The 18,831-nt window shown below is 41.4% G+C and overlaps 1 protein-coding gene across 1 annotated transcript in view; it reads left to right on the plus strand.

The window, feature by feature from the left end:
* The window catches only part of LOC132883473 (inactive phospholipase D5), an 83,973-nt gene that overhangs the window by 50,659 nt on the left and 14,483 nt on the right, over positions 1 to 18,831 (plus strand). Inside the window, exon 2 of the mRNA XM_060917143.1 lies at positions 4,147 to 4,283. Coding sequence (XP_060773126.1) covers positions 4,147 to 4,283 — 137 coding nt within the window. The remainder of the gene's footprint in view (positions 1 to 4,146; positions 4,284 to 18,831) is intronic.

Consider the following 18,831-nt stretch of genomic DNA (forward strand, 5'->3'; position numbering starts at 1 on the left):
CCAATTAGATGACTTCTGAAGGCAATTGATTGCACTGGATTGTATTTAGAGGTATCAGAGGACAGGGGCTGAATAGTACTAATGCACACCACATTTTTCAGATTTTTATTTGTTTAAAATGTTGAAGACCATTTATCATTTTTGTTTCACTTCACAATTATGTGCTACTCTGTGTTGGTCTATCACATAAAATCTCAATAAAAAACTTTTAAGTTCATGGTTGTAAGGTGGAAAAATGTGAAAAAGTTCAAGGGGTATGAATACTTTTGCAAGGCATTGTAGATAGACAGGTAGGTAGACAGACAGAAAGACAGACAGGTAAGTAGATATACATATAGATAGACAGATAGGTAGATTGGTAGACAGACAGATAGACAGACAGGTAGGTACCGGTAGATAAACATATAGATAGATTGGTAGACAGGCAGACATATAGATAGACACACAGGTAGGCAGATAGACATATAAATAGACAGGTAGGTAGATAGACAAATCAACAGAGGTAGACAGGTAGGTAGATAGAAAGACAGACAGATATATAGGTAGGTAGATAGACATATATAGATCGACAGATAGGTAGATTAGTAGACAGACAGATACACAAACAAGAAAGTAGATAGATAGATAGATAGATAGATAGATAGATAGATAGATAGATAGATAGATAGATAGATAGATAGATAGATAGATAGATAGATAGATAGATAGAGTGGTGCTTGAAAGTTTGTGAACTCTTTAGAATTTTCTATATTTCTGCATAAATATGACCTAAAACATCATCAGATTTTCACACAAGTCATAAAAGTAGATAAAGAGAACCCAGTTAAACAAATGAGACAAAAATATTATACTTGGTCATTTATTTATTGAGGAAAATGATCCAATATTACATATCTGTGAGTGGCAAAAGCATGTGAACCTTTGTTTTCAGTATCTGGTGTGACCCCCTTGTGCAGCAATAACTGCAACCAAACGTTTCCGGTAACTGTTGATCAGTCCTGCACACTGGCTTGGAGGAATTTTAGCCCGTTCCTCCATACAGAACAGCTTCAACTCTGGGATGTTGGTGGGTTTCCTCACATGAACTGCTCACTTCAGGTCCTTCCACAACATTTCGATTGGATTAAGGTCAGGACTTTGACTTGGCCATTACAAAACATTAACTTTATTCTTCTTTAACCATTGTTTGGTAGAATGACTTGTGTGCTTAGGGTCATTGTCTTGCTGCATGACCCACCTTATCTTGAGATTCAGTTCATGGACAGATGTCCTGACATTTTCCTTTAGAATTTGCTGGTATAATTCAGTATGTATTGTTCCATCAATGATGGCAAGCCGTCCTGGCCCAGATGCAGCAAAACAGGCCCAAACCATGATACTACCACCACCATGTTTCACAGATGGGGTAAGGTTCTTATGCTGGAATGCAGTGTTTTCCTTTCTCCAAACATAACGCTTCTCATTTAAACCAAAAAGTTCTATTTTGGTCTCATCCATCCACAAAACATTTTTCCAATAGCCTTCCGGCTTGTCCATGTGATCTTTAGCAAACTGCAGACAAGCAGCAACGTTCTTTTTGGAGAGCAGTGGCTTTCTCCTTGCAACCCTGCCATGCACACCATTGTTGTTCAGTGTTCTCCTGATGGTGGACTCATGAACATTAATATTAGCCAATGTGAGAGAGGCCTTCAGTTGCTTAGAAGTGGCCCTAGAGTCCTTTGTGACCTCACCGACTATTACATGCCTTGCTCTTGGAGTGATCTTTGTTGGTCGACCACTCCTGGGGAGGGTAACAATGGTCTTGAATTTCCTCCATTTGCACACAATCTGTCTGACTGTGGATTGGTGGAGTCCAAACTCTTTAGAGATGGTTTTGTAACCTTTTCCAGCCTGATGAGCATCAACAACGCTTTCTCTGAGGTCCTCAAAAATCTCCTTTGTTCGTACCATGATACACTTCCACAAACATGTGTTGTGAAGATCAGACTTTGATAGATCCCTGTTCTTTAAATAAAACAGGGCGCCCACTCACACCTGATTGTCATCCCATTGATTGAAAACACCTGACTCTAATTTTGCCTTCAAATTAACTGCTTATCCTAGAGGTTCACATACTTTTGCCACTCACAGATATGTAATATTGGATCATTTTCCTCAATAAATAAATGACCAAGTATAATACTTTTGTCTGATTTGTTTAACTGGGTTCTCTTTATCTACTTTTAGGACTTGTGTGAAAATCTGATGATGTTTTAGGTCATATTTATGCAGAAATATAGAAAATTCTAAAGGGTTCACAAACTTTCAAGCACCACTGTAGGTAGATTGATAGACAGACAGACAGACAGGTAGGTAGATAGACATATAGATAGACAGATAGGTAGGTTGGTAGGCAGACAGACCGTAAGACAGATAGACAGACAGGTAAGTAGATAGACATATAGATAGACAGATAGGTAGATCTGTAGACAGTCAGACATATAGATAGACAGGTAGGTAGACAGACAGATAGACACACAGGTAGACAGATAGATAAACATATAAATAGACAGGTAGGTAGCTAGACAGACAGATCAACAGAGGTAGACAGGTAGGTAGATAGAAAGACAGACAGATATATAGGTAGACAGACAAACAGACAGGTAGGTAGATAGACATATAGATAGACAGATAGATGTAACAGTCATTTTTTAAGATAGGTAATGCACATACTATAGGGTCCAGAAGTCTAAGATTACACTGAAAATCTGGGAATTTTTGTCAAATGGGAAATTTTTAGAATTTTGAATGCAAAGAAAGAAATATCCAATATCCTGTTCAATATCTTGAATGAGTCAATATTGAAAATTCTGCACTGTTTCTAAACCAGTATTTAAATTTAAGTAAATTTAAAGTTTTATCCCTTCCATTATTCACGTGTTCGGACAACATTCCGGTTGATTTGATCCAACACGCATCATCAGGTTTAAAACAAATTCATCGAGTCTTCTAGAATAAAAAACATGCATTTTCACTCTCATGCTTTCAGTCTCAGACCCCACACTATCAACACATCACTCACCTCACCCCTGTAAATTAATTTTCCAAAGATTTTCCATCATGATTATGAAGAGAGGAGTGTACTGCTGACAGGAATGATCTATTACGCTTCCTTTATTAAATCTCCACAGCAGAAAATCCTCAATAGGAATCAACCAGATCACTGCTCATCCAATTTTACACTGTCAGCTCTGGAATGATGAACATCAACGAACATTTATTTATGCATTCTCTCATTTACACTAATTGACTGATCCAGAGGATCCCAGGATACAGTCAGGATGGGATGCCGGTCCATCGTACACACATTTCCACATTTATTCACACCTAGGGGTAATTTATCTTATCTAAACCAACAGCTGGTGTGCTTTGGGGAACTGGGAGGACACCAGAGTCCCAGAATGCAGTGCAGTTATAGGATGCAGTTGAGACTCAGCTAGTTAGCGGTGTACAGAATGATGCGTGTGACTGATGGCGTTGACAGGATTAGCAGGAAAAGCATTCAAGTTGAAGCTTTGGAAGCTGATCTGTTTGTGCTGAGTGTATAGATGAGGGCAGGCAAAAGGGCTAAAGGACTAAAGCACCGCTGCAGCGCTCTTTAGGTAGAGAAGTCCAATGGCACTGTGGGTAATGTAGGAAATTGTTAACCAAATTGACAAATGACCATGTTGATGATGATTTTTCCTTGAAGTCAGCCCTGTTACAGTGGCAGGGTGTGACGTTAGATATTTGGGAAACTGTATGAAGCTCTGACTTGATGAATTCTGGTGAACGTGCAGGTTTTGTCGAAGGATTTCACACTGGAAAGAAACAAAACAACTAAATCATAGAGCAAAAAAAAATCACCAAAATTGAAGGAGTATTTGATTTTGTTTGTTATTGATCTGTTATGTTCTATTATTTATGCATTTTCTGTGTGAAACAGCGCTAACACTTACTTTATTATATGTTACATGATGTAATTTACATTGTCATTAAGTTATTTATGTATTTTTGGTGTGAAACAGAGCTAATGTTTGTTTGTTATTTATGCATTTAAAGCCTCACCCAGAGCCTACACTAAAATAACTCTGAATCAATGTGTGTGTTTTCTGGTTGGTTTTTCAGTCTCAGCAGAAATGCATTGTGATCTTTGCTCTCGTGTGCTGCTTCGCTGTCCTGGTGGCGCTCATATTTTCAGCTGTGGATGTGTTGGGAGAAGACCAAGATGACATCACCGACGATAATTGCAGCCATAGCTGCCAGTAAGCACTTGAACAATATTTCTAGAATCAATAACTTTTTGATGGATGGATGGATGGATGGATGGATGGATGGATGGATGGATGGATGGATGGATGGATGGATGTGAGTTCACTTAGTATACAATTCACATGATGGTAACTTAGTCAAGGGATTATTTGAGTAATTTGGGATTATGTGAAAAACACCAGTGACTAAAACAGTGGTGGTGTGCTGCAGCGATGTTCCCACCCCAACACTGATAATTTTCCTATAACGGCACATCCTGAGGTGTTTTATTCCTTTTATACCGTAGCAATGAGCCTCGAGAGAAACCACAAAACTCAAACTCCTCCATCGCTCCTTCCATAAACATCTCCTCACGGAAAGCGTCACTATGTCAACGAATACGTGTTTATCATTGATAAACAATGGCACGTTTTGTTGTGTAAGTTGTTGCTTGTGTAAGAAATGGTGAATTGGGAAAGGAAGTGAATGAGGCTCGGTGTTCAGTGTTCACAGAAATGAACTTCTCTCACTTGCGCACTCTCTCTCGTATGTAAGTTTCTCTGAATGATGCCCACTTCGCTGTGATATGATGATATAATTAATTATGTCATGATACACTCCTATACAGTCCTGTGCAAAAGTCTTAGGCCCCCTATTTTTTTCCCATATAAACTTTGTTATGGATTTCTATTTTATGACTTCTACATTATCGAGTCAGTACAAAAACATTTTGAAGTCCAAATGTTTGTTTTCCAGCACAAAATTAAATGTTACAGGAAAAAAAGTTTGTATCTGAGCAGCATATTCCATAAGAGAGCACTTTTCAGATGGAAAAAGAAAACATAATGAAGGCTGCTGGGTTTTGGTGCAAAATGAAGAAGCGAGTGTGACAGTCAAAGTGTGCAGAAGAACTGTGGCTGGTTCTGTAAGATGCTCAGTAAAACCTACAGCTCATTTCCGCATCAAACTGCACTCACTGGACCTCAGACTACTATTTTTTTTTTAAAGCAAAAGGTCGTCTCACACCAAATATTGACTTCATTTAATTTATTTTGGCTTACTGCTGTTTATAGTATTTTTTTAATGTTGAAACATTTAATTTCACTATGTATTACATGTCCCTAAGACTTGCACAGTACTGTGTGTGTGTGTGTGTGTGTGTGTGTGTGTGTGTGTGTGTGTGTGTGTGTGTGTGTAAGTAAGTGTATGTATATATATAGGTCTGTCTCAGAAACTGGGTACTGTGGGGAGTACCCCACTAAATATACTCAGTCAATAAACTATACGGTTTTGAATGGTGATGTTGGTTTTAATTTGAAATAAAATGATGAAAGAAATAATACAGATAAAACTAAATCTTTGATGTGAATACTCTATTCAGAATTTGGCAAAAATTCTGCAAATTTGTGGAAAAATGGCGGCTTGATCTGGGACATAATAAATGGTTGACTACATCGCATTCCCTTAAAAAGGTTGTAGTCCACTGAAAAGCCTACAGTTATCACTAATTGTATTTTAAGTTGTAATTTTATACACCTAAGAATTGGTGTGCTCACAGAATAATCATAACCGTAATAAAACATCATGCAAAATATTTGATCACCGTTGTAACTCCATTTTCCGCATACCCAAAACTAATATGATCGTGTGTTTTGAACTAAACAGAAAGCCTCAGGGTCAAGGTCACTACCTCACCAAAAGTAGTAACTTAAAATCACTATGCCATATAAAAATTTTGTTATAAATCTGCAATTTTGTTTTTTAAAACGAAAGCTGAAAGTTAGGTATAGAATATGTTTCTTACAGAATATGTTATGATGGTAGCTGGTCTTGTATGAATTTCTGAGCTATAAAATGAGTTGTGGTCTATTTTTTACCGTAGCGTGTTATTTGTGTGCGGGGAAGGACACACATTAACAATTTGCATGTGTAGAATGGAATTTTCCACTCCAACAGTTAGAAGTTGATCGTGCTTCCATTTGCGGTCTTTCTGTTACGCGAGTGATCTGTTCGGACGTTATCACTGAAAAGGTGAGTTTTGACAGTTTTATTTTGTTTTAGTCTTGCAGTATAAGGCAATAGAATGTTTATTTTTCATCTTACTTTCTTATTTCATAGTGTTTGCGTATTTTTGGCCAATATTTTGCAACCATGGTCAATTTAGATAGAACTTTTGATAGAATCTACGGCCAGTCATTTTGCCCCCCCTCGTCCTCCGTCCGGTGCGGTAGTGATGTCCCGTTGCTCGCGTGCCGCAGCAGAGACCCGCGCGACCTTCAGCCGGTACAGTCGCTGTTCTTTTACCACCGCCGTTATTCTCATCTTTCTGGTGTGTTCTTGATTTTTCCATTGTGTCCTATTTTGCCATATCAAATACCCAAAATGTATCATATTATTCATATTTAAGTGAATAATCAATTCAGTCATCATAACTTGGCATTTTTAACCCAAGCAATCAAAAAGAGGAAATTTATTCAATATTTTCACTCATCTGTGAAGGAGGGGCTTTAATTCCTCATGATGTAGTTATTTTATATGTAAATCAATTTTACAAAAGCATTTGAATTGTAATAAAAAAAAAAATTCCACAGTGGAGGCCAGATAAAGTAAGATACTATCTTTTATTCTTATTAAATGATAAAAGAAACACTGAGTGTTAGGTAAATGCAAAAAAAAATAGTAAAATTAGAAAATTTATTTTTTGACCATAATGTCCCAAATGAGAGACCAGTCTCTGAGATGGACCCATAAACACACACACACACACACACACACACACACACACACACACACACACACACACACACACACACACACACACACACTTTTTTTTCTTTTTTTTGGAACATTTAAAAAAAATAGCAGTTTACAAACATTTTTGAAGCAGCTAATTTGACGTGAAAATTTTCTGGCAATTAAAACTGTCATTTATGTTTCGAATTTATTCAAAATGAATTGATTTATTTGTGTAGACACTTTAGCTTTTTTTAATGTAACATGACTTATTTGGCTGCCAGTTGGTTAACAAGCCTAAATATCATGATACATACTATATATCATGCATTGTAGAAATGTCTTTAAGTATCGTGATGTGATATTTTTGTCATATCGCCCCACCCTTAACCCTCACCATTAGCTTCATGTGTGCACAGGTCAGGTCATATGTAATGACTATGCTATAAATGTAGTAAAATGTTGGACTTGTATTGTAGAAAGATGCTCGAGTTCCACTTTGTGGAATTTTGCTATTCTTCGTAAAATACTTTCGTTTGCAATGTTGTTTGTTTAATCGTGCAACACTGTACACAAGTATTATTTCACCTGGTATCAGATTATTTTTATGATTGATGATCACGATATTGATGCGATCTGTATCACTTCACTGCTTCTCTGTGATAATGCCTCAATACGAGTGTGGCTATTATTTAGCACCTGATAGCTGGAGTGACCTCATCTTGTTATTGTTGTCATTGTTGTTATCACGCTGTCCTCCAGAGTTCACAGCTCATGCGGTTTGTTCCTGAGAACTTTTTCCAGACTCAGCCATTTCCTCCCTTCTTCCCTCAAGCAGCCTGGCCTCCATTTCCTTCCTGGTAACTGTACAAAATACAATTTGGAGCTCTAAATTGATTTGGCTCCGGTCCAAGCAGGAGGCATGTTCATACTGGATGCATTAGTTTGTGGTCATCTCTTGAAAGTAGGAGGTGGGAACAAATTGCAGAGGTTCGGGAACCAAGCACTTCATACAAGAGAAGTCAGAGAGCTCTGATTGTGTTCAATGGAAAGCTAAGAAGCTTCAATTATCAACGCTGATTTGTTTTTATGTAACAACATGACTCACTGTTGGCACGGAAATCTTCATCTTCGTGTTTTTCTGTTTCCTGCAGACACACTTTGGCCCAGAATGACTTGTTTTCAGAAAATAATATTTGGTGTTAATGTGTGTGTGATGAAATGGAGGCAGGGTTTTGTGGTTTGTTTGGGGGGGGGTGTTTGTTTTTTTCAGCAGCAAGACAAGCTGCTTCTTTGTTTTTGGCTGCTTATCTTCAAGACAGAGATTTAAAAAAATAAGCTGGTGAAAGAACGACTGTTTATAGCTACTATTACTATAACAAAAGTGAAAACTAACATTCCACAACATTTAAATGTAATCATAAATGGATAAAAAGTATAATGTGTTGTTCTTTAAAACATAAAAAATAAAACATCGTAAAGGTTGGCACATTGAAAATAAAGGAATGTCAGTGTAACGGAGTAACTCCGCTTCATCACGCCAGCATGTCCTTGATTATTTTTCTATAACAGCATGACATGTTTTCTTCCTAATAGCTGTAATTACAGGCTGCGATGTAAAATGATTCCTGGCAGGCCTGTAAATCTAATCGTGTGGGTTTGAATGTCATTGATGGAGGTTGATATTGATTCAGACCCTTTTAATGGTATGGCGTGTAACGTAATATTAGACAGTCTGGGTTATTTGGCTTTAAAAAAAGCCTATTAAGATGTTCATTTATGACTTTTATCTCGACAGAGATAATGGGGAGATGGTGTGTCGAGTGTGTATGTGGAAATCAAGCAGACGACAAGATGAGGTCTTTGCTCATACACGAGTAATTGGATTCGTTGCAGTTTGAGGGTGTAATTAGTCACTATATCTGATTTGGATTTGATTTAATGGAGCAAGAAAATAACTGAGCTGTTTTGGAGCTTGCATCAGCTCTCAGGTTCAGAAGGGGTTTTTATCGAAGCCACAAAATGGATTTGATCTGTGGGGAAATTTTGACACCACATAACAGCAGAAAAACAAGAGAAGCAGCTGAATTATGATTTGGGGAAATTAATGAAGTAGAAAGTTAGGTTTATAATACTGTAATGCCAGAATGTAATTCAGAACTATCTTCATGAATGTTCCACAACACGAAAAGTTAATATAAGTGGATGAAAAGTACAACGGGACGGCACGGTGGTGTAGTGGTTAGCACTGTCGCCTCACAGCAAGAAGGTTCTGGGTTTGAGCCCAGCGGCCGACAAGGGCCTTTCTGTGCGGAGTTTGCATGTTCTCCCCGTGTCCGCGTGGGTTTCCTCCGGGTGCTCCGGTTTCCCCCACAGTCCAAAGACATGCAGGTTAGGTTAACTGGTGACTCTAAATTGACCGTAGGTGTGAATGTGAGTGTGAATGGTTGTCTGTGTCTATGTGTCAGCCCTGTGATGACCTGGCGACTTGTCCATGGTGTACCCCGCCTTTCGCCCGTAGTCAGCTGGGATGGGCTCCAGCTTGCCTGCGACCCTGTAGAAGGATAAAGCGGCTACAGATAATGGATGGATGGATGGATGGATGGAAAAAGTACAACCTGTCATTGTTCACAAAATGAATATGGTTAGTGTTGGCAAAGTGCTGCGGTGTAAGAGAAATAAAACGCATGCTGTTATTGGAAAACAGACACTCCGTCACTCACCGCTCCATTGTTGATTATTTTCCTCTGATAGCATAACACAGAGTGGTGAATTCCTTATGCCTACAATTGTATCACTGTGTACTCAGACAACGTTAAAGGTATTGTTTGTTTGAAAATCAAATGGACTTGGATTTTCAGCATTATTTTGAGAATAATCTTCTAGTTTTTTAAATAAATGTTATTTTCATGCCACTGAACATCACAGCAGTATTAAGAATATATACATCAAGTCATATTTCATTCTTACTGATGATCTATTTTTTTTGTTTTACATAACAATAAGATAAAATCTTATAAATCTAAAATAAGACTTGATACCTCTTGGTCTAAATTCTTCTTTATGTTTGACATTGCACTACAAGGTAACAAAGCATATGATCATTAATCATCATCATCATCATTTAAACCTTACCAAAGCTCCATTTTCTGGTATTATTGTTGAGGGGTTTTTTTTTGTTGTTTTTTTTTTTCCGACTTCCTGCTGCTGTTTTTTTTTTTTTTTGTACGTTAGATTCATTATGGAAATGCTTCACAAGCAGAAAACAAAAGTTGAAGATTGTTTAATGATTAAAAAATGTATTAAAATGTAGTAAATAACAAATAAAATCGGGGATGTACGTCCAAGTGAATATCAAAAACAGTATTTTAGAGAAATACACAAATCAATGGCAGAAATACTAAATGTTTTTAATTTCACTGCATCATTAAGAATAGTATTATTCTAAAGATTATTAAGTACTTCAGTGAAAGAACAGTTTTATTTAAATGAACATGTTATGGTAGATTGATTGATTGATTGATTGATTGATTGATTGATTGATTGATTGATTGATTGATTGATTGATTTACTTTATTGATCCCAAGCTGGAAAGTTATGTTATAGCAGCAACTTATCAGATATGTGAAAAGAAAAAAACACACTGTACAACATAAAATAGAATTTTTAAAAAAATCTCAAAACCAAGCCGACTATACAATATACAGATAAAAATGTAATGATAAAAAATAGATATCAGCATATGTGCTTTGTACAGGTCAGTGTACATTAAAAGTGCATTATGGTACATACATATCTGTTATTATTGGACGCTGTGTGAGACGGCTGCCTCTCCAGTAGCTCTGTAGTTTCTAGCTCTTTAAACCTCTTTTTTTTCCACCTTTTTGCTCTTCTTACGAAGACAGTGTATTTAACTGTATAACATGGATATATTTAACTTTAACACGCAACAAGGAACCAGTTTTATCTCTTATTTGAGAGAGGAGCTGCTGGCCCTGAAAACAATGGGACGAGCCGGGATACGACACCCCATCCTGGCCGAGCTGAGGAGGAAACCCAGGGGCTGCAAGGCTGGAGCTAAGCTAAAGGCTAGGCTAGCGGACAACCAGCGGCGCTACAAACCATCCGTTCCTTCCATTATCATGGGGAATGTGAACTCGCTGCTGAATAAAGTCGACAAGCTTTCTGCTCTGAACAACCAGCGGATTTATCAGGAGAGCAGCTTATTTATCTTTACGGAGACATGGCTAACACACCTTGTACCAGATGTTAACGTGGACCTGCGGGGATTCACTGCTGTGAGAGCCGACAGACACACTAACACATGAGGGAAAAGCAAAGGTGGGGGAATCATCATTTATGTTAACAACCGCTGGTATAACCCGGGACATATCTCCGTAAAGGCAGTTTTATGTTGCCCGGACTTGGAGCTGCTAGCCGTTAGCCTGCGGCCATATTATCTGCCGAGGGAGTTCAGTCATGTGATCACCATCTGTGTTTACATCCCTCCGAAGGCAGATGCAGCTGCTGCATGTGAGAGGATTCACTCTGTCACAACAAGGCTGTAGACACAGCACCCTGAGGCATTTATCATCATTTCTGGGGACTTTAATCATGCTACTTTGGACTCTACTTTGGCTGCTTTTCACCAGGCTGTGGATTGTACAACAAGGAACAACAGGACAATTGACTCACTGTATGCTAATGGGAGGGATGCATACAGAGTCACACCCCTTCCCCCACTAGGGAAGTCTGACCACAACCTGGTTCTTTTACAGCCAAAGTACACCCCCCTGGTCCAAAGGCAGCCTGCAACAACTAGCTCCATCAGGAGGTGGTCCCCTGAAATGGAAGATGCCCTCAGAGACTGCTATGACATCACGGACTGGGATGTGCTGCTTAGCCCACACTGAGGACATAGAGGGGCTGACACACTGTCTGACAGATTACCTCAACTTCTGTGCAGACGTGGTCTCCCCTGCTAAGACTGTACGGTGTTACCCTAATAACAAGCCATGGGTAACACAGGAAGTCAAAGCTGTCCTCAACAGGAAGAAGTCCGCCTTCAGGAGCAGGGATAGGGAGGCAATGAAAGCAGCACAGCAGGAGGTGAAATGCTGCATGAGGGAAGCTAAGAACAGCTACAGGAGAAAGGTGGAACAGAAGCTGAAGGAGAACAGTATGAGGGAGGTTTGGGAAGGTGTGAAAACCATCACAGGCCACAATACAAAGACCAGAGTCGTTGAGGGGACAGTGGAGAGGGTGAACGAGTTGAATGACTTCTTCAATCGGTTCAACCAGCCCATGTCCCCCCCACCCTCTCCCTCACTGCAGCCATCTCTCCTTCTTCCCTCAACACACCTCCCCCCAGTCATCACAGCAGCCCCCTCCTCCCCCACCTCAACACAGACTCCTCTATGCATTACTGCAGACCAGGTCAGAGGTCAACTGAGGAAGCTTCACCCCAGGAAAGCAGCAGGCCTGGACAAGGTGTGTCCGCGACTACTGAAGACCTGCGCTGCTGAACTGGGTGAACCACTCCAACACATCTTCAACCTCAGCCTGCAGTTGGGGAGAGTGCCAACCCTCTGGAAGACATCATGTATCGTTCCAGTTCCCAAAAAGAATCAGCCCAGCGAGCTGAATGACTTCCGACCGGTGGCACTCACTTCACATCTGATGAAGACGTTGGAGCGGCTCTTCCTCAGCCTCCTCAGACCCCAGGTACAACATGCCCAGGACTGTCTGCAGTTTGCGTACCAGGCAGGTGTTGGTGTGGAAGACGCCATCCTCTACCTGCTATACTGAGCCCACTCGCATCTGGATAAGGGAAATGGCACAGTGAGGATCCTCTTCTTGGACTTCTTGAGTGCCTTCAACACCACCCAGCCCCTACTGCTTCAGGACAAACTGAACAGGATGCGAGTGGACCCCTGCCTGGTCACCTGGATCTCCAGCTACCTCACTGACAGGCCGCAGTATGTCAGGCTGAAGGACATCATGTCTGTCACTGTAATTAGCAGCACCGGAGCACCCCAGGGCATGGTGCTGGCCCCTCTTCTCTTCACCCTTTACACCACGGACTTCTGCTACAACTCCGAGCTGTGTCACATTCAGAAGTTTGGTGATGACACAGCCATCGTTGGGTGTATCAGTGACGACAGAGAGGAAGAGTATAGGAGCCTGGTGAGGGACTTTGCTGTGTGGTGCAACAGGAACCATCTGCAGCTCAACACCTCGAAGACCAAGGAGCTGGTCATTGACTTTGGGAGGTCCAGACCAAGGTCACGACCAGTTCTGATCGAGGGAGTCAAGGTGGAGGCTGTGGATTCCTACAAGTACCTCGGGCTGTGGCTGGACAGCAAGCTGGACTGGACTTGCAACACCAATCACTTATACAGGAAGGGACAGAGCAGGCTATACTTCCTTAGGAGGCTGCAGTCCTTTAACATCTGCAGGAAACTCCTGTGGATGTTCTATCAGTCTGTGGTCGCCAGTGTCCTGTTTTACACCGTGGTGTGCTGGGGGGGCAGCACATCCAAGAAGGACACATCCAGGCTGGACAGACTGATCAGACGGGCTGGCTCTGTGGTCGGCATGAAGCTGGACTCTCTGGTGACGGTGGCAGAGAAGAGGTCTATAGACAAACTATTGAACATCATGGACGATGCCAGTCACCCTCTGCACACCGTCATCAGAAACCAGAGGAGCCTGTTCAGTGACAGAATGCTCCTTCCCAAGTGCAGGACAAACAGACTCACAAACTCCTTTGTCCCTCACGCCATCAGACTGTACACCTCCTCTCTGGGGGGGGAGGAGGGGTAACAGGAGGACAGAGGACAGGAAGGAGCAGTAGCCTAGCCTGACAATAAGCAATACCGGACAATGTGCTATATAAAGTGCAATATCTTTCCTGCTCCTCCCCCCCCCACACACACACACAGGCCCGCCGACAGGGGGGGACAAACGGGTATGTTGTCCTGGGCCCAGGAATGGGGGGGGGCCCAGAACTGGGCTCTCATGAAGTTGCGATTATTTTATTTCATTTCAAAATGTGTTGATTTGGGGGAGAAATGTGCTATATTTGCATTCAATAAATGATTTCTAGATCTTTTGCCTTTATTGTCTTTGAAAAAGGCGTCAAGAACCCCCTACCACCCCTAATGCAAAAATGGTTTGGTCTGACTCTTTCAGCCCGTCCCTTCTGTGTGTGTGTGTGTGTGTGTGTGTGTGTGTGTGTGTGTGTGTGTGTGTGTGAGAGAGAGAGCGAGCAGCCCCTCCCCCAACCCGCGCGCTGCGAGCAGAGTGTCACAGGATTTTCTCAGTGTGCTTCCTCCAAACAATGGGCATTTACACGAAAACGGAAGGAGATATTCACAAAATTATTTCACAGTGAGTGCCAGAAGGCTCTCCTGAACACACTGATATAATTTCTTTGTCTGTAGTCTAAAAAATGAGGTCACTAGAGCGAGTTAAAAACGAGTGACTTTTCTGCCAAGTTTATAATGGCAGTCTATGGGGAAGCGCGGCTGTCCTCTCCTCACTTTCAGGCTTCTCATTCAAAAACTGCAGGTCCTATCGGTTAGGTAGACACATTATGTGAATCAGGACAAGTGTGGCTACTACTTTTGAGAAAATTATGTGTGTGGAGTGAAATTTGTGGCTGAAAACACAGTTTAAATGAGAAAGTTTGAGCTATTTTTTCCAAGCTCTCTACACTCTAAGGCCGAATCCCATTTCACCCCTTGGACCAACCCCTTGGCCCTTCCCCTCCATTTTGCGCGTTCACGTGAAGGGGTAGGGGTATCCCAATCCCAGTTAACGCGGAGGGGTAGGGGAAGGGGGAGGGCTTCTGTACCCCTCCAAACGGAGATTTTCCTGGAGCTGACTCCGAACGAAGGGGTTTGAGTGATTTCCCACAATGCCATGCGGATTTCAGCGAGATTTCATGCGGATTTCATAAAGATGGCGGTTCCCGCGGCGAAAGATTGTCATAAATGTATTTTCTCCATTATTTACGTGTTTTAAGTTGTTATCCAGAGGAAACACGCCGCTTGATTCGCTTTCGAGCTGAGAATGAGCAGCGATTTCTGAAATCCAAGCTGCTGCTAAAAAGCTTTGGGAGTGAGTATTGTTTTCGGTTGCTTGACTGCGTACGTTTTGTTCTGTTATTCTCGCTTTTATTGTTTACATGAGTGTTCTGACACCTCATTCTGTCGGATGTGGTGCACGAAGCGCCAAAGATATCCCATTCAGTGGTGTTAGTTAACAAATCACACCCTGCCAGCAGAGATTTCTGGCTCTGACTGCAGCGGCTGGTCGCAGCCAATGACGCATTTGGTTGCGTTTTGCTAACGTAAACGCTGACGGAGGTACGCGATGACGTATGCGATCGTTGAAGGGCTATCCCAATACGTAGGGGTTGAATTTCAAGCCCTATCCCTTGTAGCTCAGTTTCAAGGGGAAGGGCCAAGGGGAAGGCGGAGGGGAAGGGGGAGGGGTAGGGGTAGAAATTAGAATTGGGATTGGGCCTAACTTAACGAGCTCCACTGGTGTGTAACGCAATAGACACCCATGATAAAGGCTGATTTTCTCAGGCTTTGTAAGGGGGAGGAGGGGTGGAGACGCGGGGGGTGGAAGCATGGCGAGGGCGGGCGTGTTTCTTTTCAAAACATGGCTTGCGGAACCGTTATTCCAAAATCTCGTACTCCACCTTTAAGGGGAAAAAAACGACATCATTCGATCATAGCGCTTCGACAATCAGCGTGCGTGCCATTTGCCAACATGCACAAGTCAGGAACACAGAAAAGAGAAAAAGAGAGGAAGAAACCAAGAGACTCAGGGGCTCACTGCATAAATATTTTAAAAAAGATTCGGATGATGCAGCAGGTACTAGCAAAGGCAGTGGGGCAGCTGAGCCAGGTAAGACACAGCCAACTTTTTCCAGCCCCGTAAAGTAACCCCGACCACGGCACATGCGGCACGCAATTCATGTTACAAACGAGGCGAGAGCAAGTCACACTGAACACCATATCAAACGCACAGGGCATTGAATCATTTCATAACCACAACGGCTTAATAACATTGTGTTTCATATATCTGATTGAAGCTAAGAATATTCACATTAGCCCGCAATCATATCCCGCCATTTCTCGAGCAGTGTGTTCTTCTCTGCTTTTCACACTGGACAGTACGCACGCACAGTATACTATGTTCGCCCCCAGCCCTGCCCAAAATCCCCCGTCCATCGCTGCTCCTTCAAGAGCACCCCAATCGCGTGAGTAGAGACTGGGATAAGAGAGGTGGGTGTGTGTATGGGTTGACCCGGGGGGGGGCCCATTCAGAGCATTTTGTCCCGGGCCCAGCCAAAGCTGTCAGCGGCCCTGCACACACACACACTTACCCTAACCCCACTTCTCCCCCCCTTTCCCCCCTCCCCCTTCCTCTCTTCCCCATATCTTATTCTTTTATATTTGTATATGTAAATACTTAATTTATCTAGAAGTTTTCTCTATTTCTTTTCTCTGTTTATCTGTAATGATGCTGCTGGAATCTTAATTTCCCTGAGGGAACCCTCCCAAAGGGATCAATAAAATTTTATCTAATCTAATCTAATCTAATCTAATCTAATCTAATCTAATCTAATCTAATCTAATCTAATCTAATCTAATCTAATGTTTTAGATTTTCAGACTTTTAGGTTTGCTTGTATGTTGAGCTGCTTTTATAAAAACAGGCTTCTCACTCGTTACAAAACCCTTTTCACCATGATGAATTGATTTGGTTTATTGGATTCTGGATTAATTATAAACTTGTTCAAACCATCAGGGAACCAATCAGCACAATGCATCATGGGACTAGTGGAACATTTACAAGAGAAATACCTTTGAGAATCAAATCCCAAAGCGACAATTAATCCGAGCTGCACGTTGCAATTCAATACTAACAGTGTTCTCTTTCTCGCAGCGCTCATTCAAAATAAATTTCATAGAACAGATCAAAGTCACGAGTAATCAATAACGGACAGAAATAAAAAACAACATGCTGCTGCTTTCTGTCTGTAAACACTCATTTGCCGAATCACTCAGGCGAGGAAGTGAAGATCGATGGCTGAATTCGCTTCGCTTGTGTCTGAGGAACTGAAGCGTTGGATGAAATTGGATGTATTCAGACATGTCGATGAAACACTTTCGATTGAAATGCCTTCTTTCTGGGAGAATTTGAAGATGTTGTATTTTTATTTTGTATTTATTTACTAATTTATTTATCAGGAACCATTTCCATTAATAACCAGTATCAATTAAAGAGCAATACAGTTATTTTTATCTGTCGTCCCTACCCGGATGTTAGTAGGCACTTTAAAACAAATTTCTATCTTCAAATACTATGTAATGAAACACAGTAAAACATACAAAAATACACCACCTGGCCAAAAAAAAGTAATTGTTTGAATTTAAATAAGAAAATATTTTAGACTTTGATTGAATAATTACTGCAGTGATTAATATGTTTCAGCTGCAACAATTCTTTAACCCTAACTGATGCAGTGAGTAGCTTCACATTTCTTAAACAACCATATTATTAGACATATCCCATGATCGTAGAAAAGATGTTACTATGTTTCTGAAGGTCAAATTATTGGCCTGGATCAAGCAAAGAAAAAACTAAGGAGATTACTGAAATGACTGTGTAAAACTTTGCGCGGGTGGGTGGAGCACAGAAGTACGGCAGGCCAGAACCGAGTTTCCAAAAACTCTTTATTTTAGCACTTTTCAGTGTTTCACTCTCCCAGACACTCAGACACACACACGCGCACACACATCAGTCGTCTGGTTGGGGAGAGAGCTCTCTTCCTCTGCTCCCTCTCTCCTTATATAGGGCGTGGTCGCTGGGAAGACACACAAACACAGGTCAATTGACATCAGGTGTAATGATTCTGCCACTTACCTTCCCTGACTCCGCCCTCCAGTCACAGCCTGACGCTTGACCACACCCCTGCTGCCGCAGACTGGAATTGGGTTAAGAACTTGGCGGCACAATGGTGCAGTGGTTAGCACTGTCGCCTCACAGCAAGAAGGTTCTGGATTCGAGCCCAGTGGCTGACAGGGGCCTTTCTGTGTGGAGTTTGCATGTTCTCCACATGTCTGTGTGGGTTTCCTCCGGGTGCTCTGGTTTCCCCCACAGCCCAAAGACATGCAGGTTAGGTTAATTGGTGGCTCTAAATTGACTGTAGGTGTGAATGTGAATGGTTGTTTGCCTTTATGTGTCGGCTCTGCGATGATCTAGTGACTTGTCCAGGGTGTACCCCGCCTCTCGCCCATAGTCAGCTGGGATAGGCTCCAGCTTGCCCATGACAGGATAAGCAGTTACGGATAATAGATAGATGGATGGATGGGTTAAGAACTCTCCAACACATTATTACAACCTGGAAGGGTCGTGATGAACCGTCAACTTCATGGAAGAAATGTGGTCAGAAAAACTCTTGACTGAGCATGATCAGAGATCACTTAAACATTTGGTGAACTCAAATCATAAAAACTTGACAGTTGAACTCATGGCTATGTTTAATCGTGAAAGTAACAGCATTTCCAAATGCACAATGCAGCAAGAACTCACAGGATTGGGAGTAAACAGCTGTGTGGCCAAAAGAAAAACGAGAATATATGCAGGACTACTTGAACTACTTTGTTGTCAAATGAAATTTCGCAACAATTGAATACTACAAAATTAAATATAGCTATCAACCCAGTTCCACTCTTGTTTGCACCCACCACATGCTTTTTTAAATTTATTTATTTACTTACTTACAATTTGATTACTATAAGAAACT

This window comes from Neoarius graeffei, chromosome 3 (assembly GCF_027579695.1).
Source record: "Neoarius graeffei isolate fNeoGra1 chromosome 3, fNeoGra1.pri, whole genome shotgun sequence".
Classification (NCBI taxonomy): domain Eukaryota; kingdom Metazoa; phylum Chordata; class Actinopteri; order Siluriformes; family Ariidae; genus Neoarius; species Neoarius graeffei.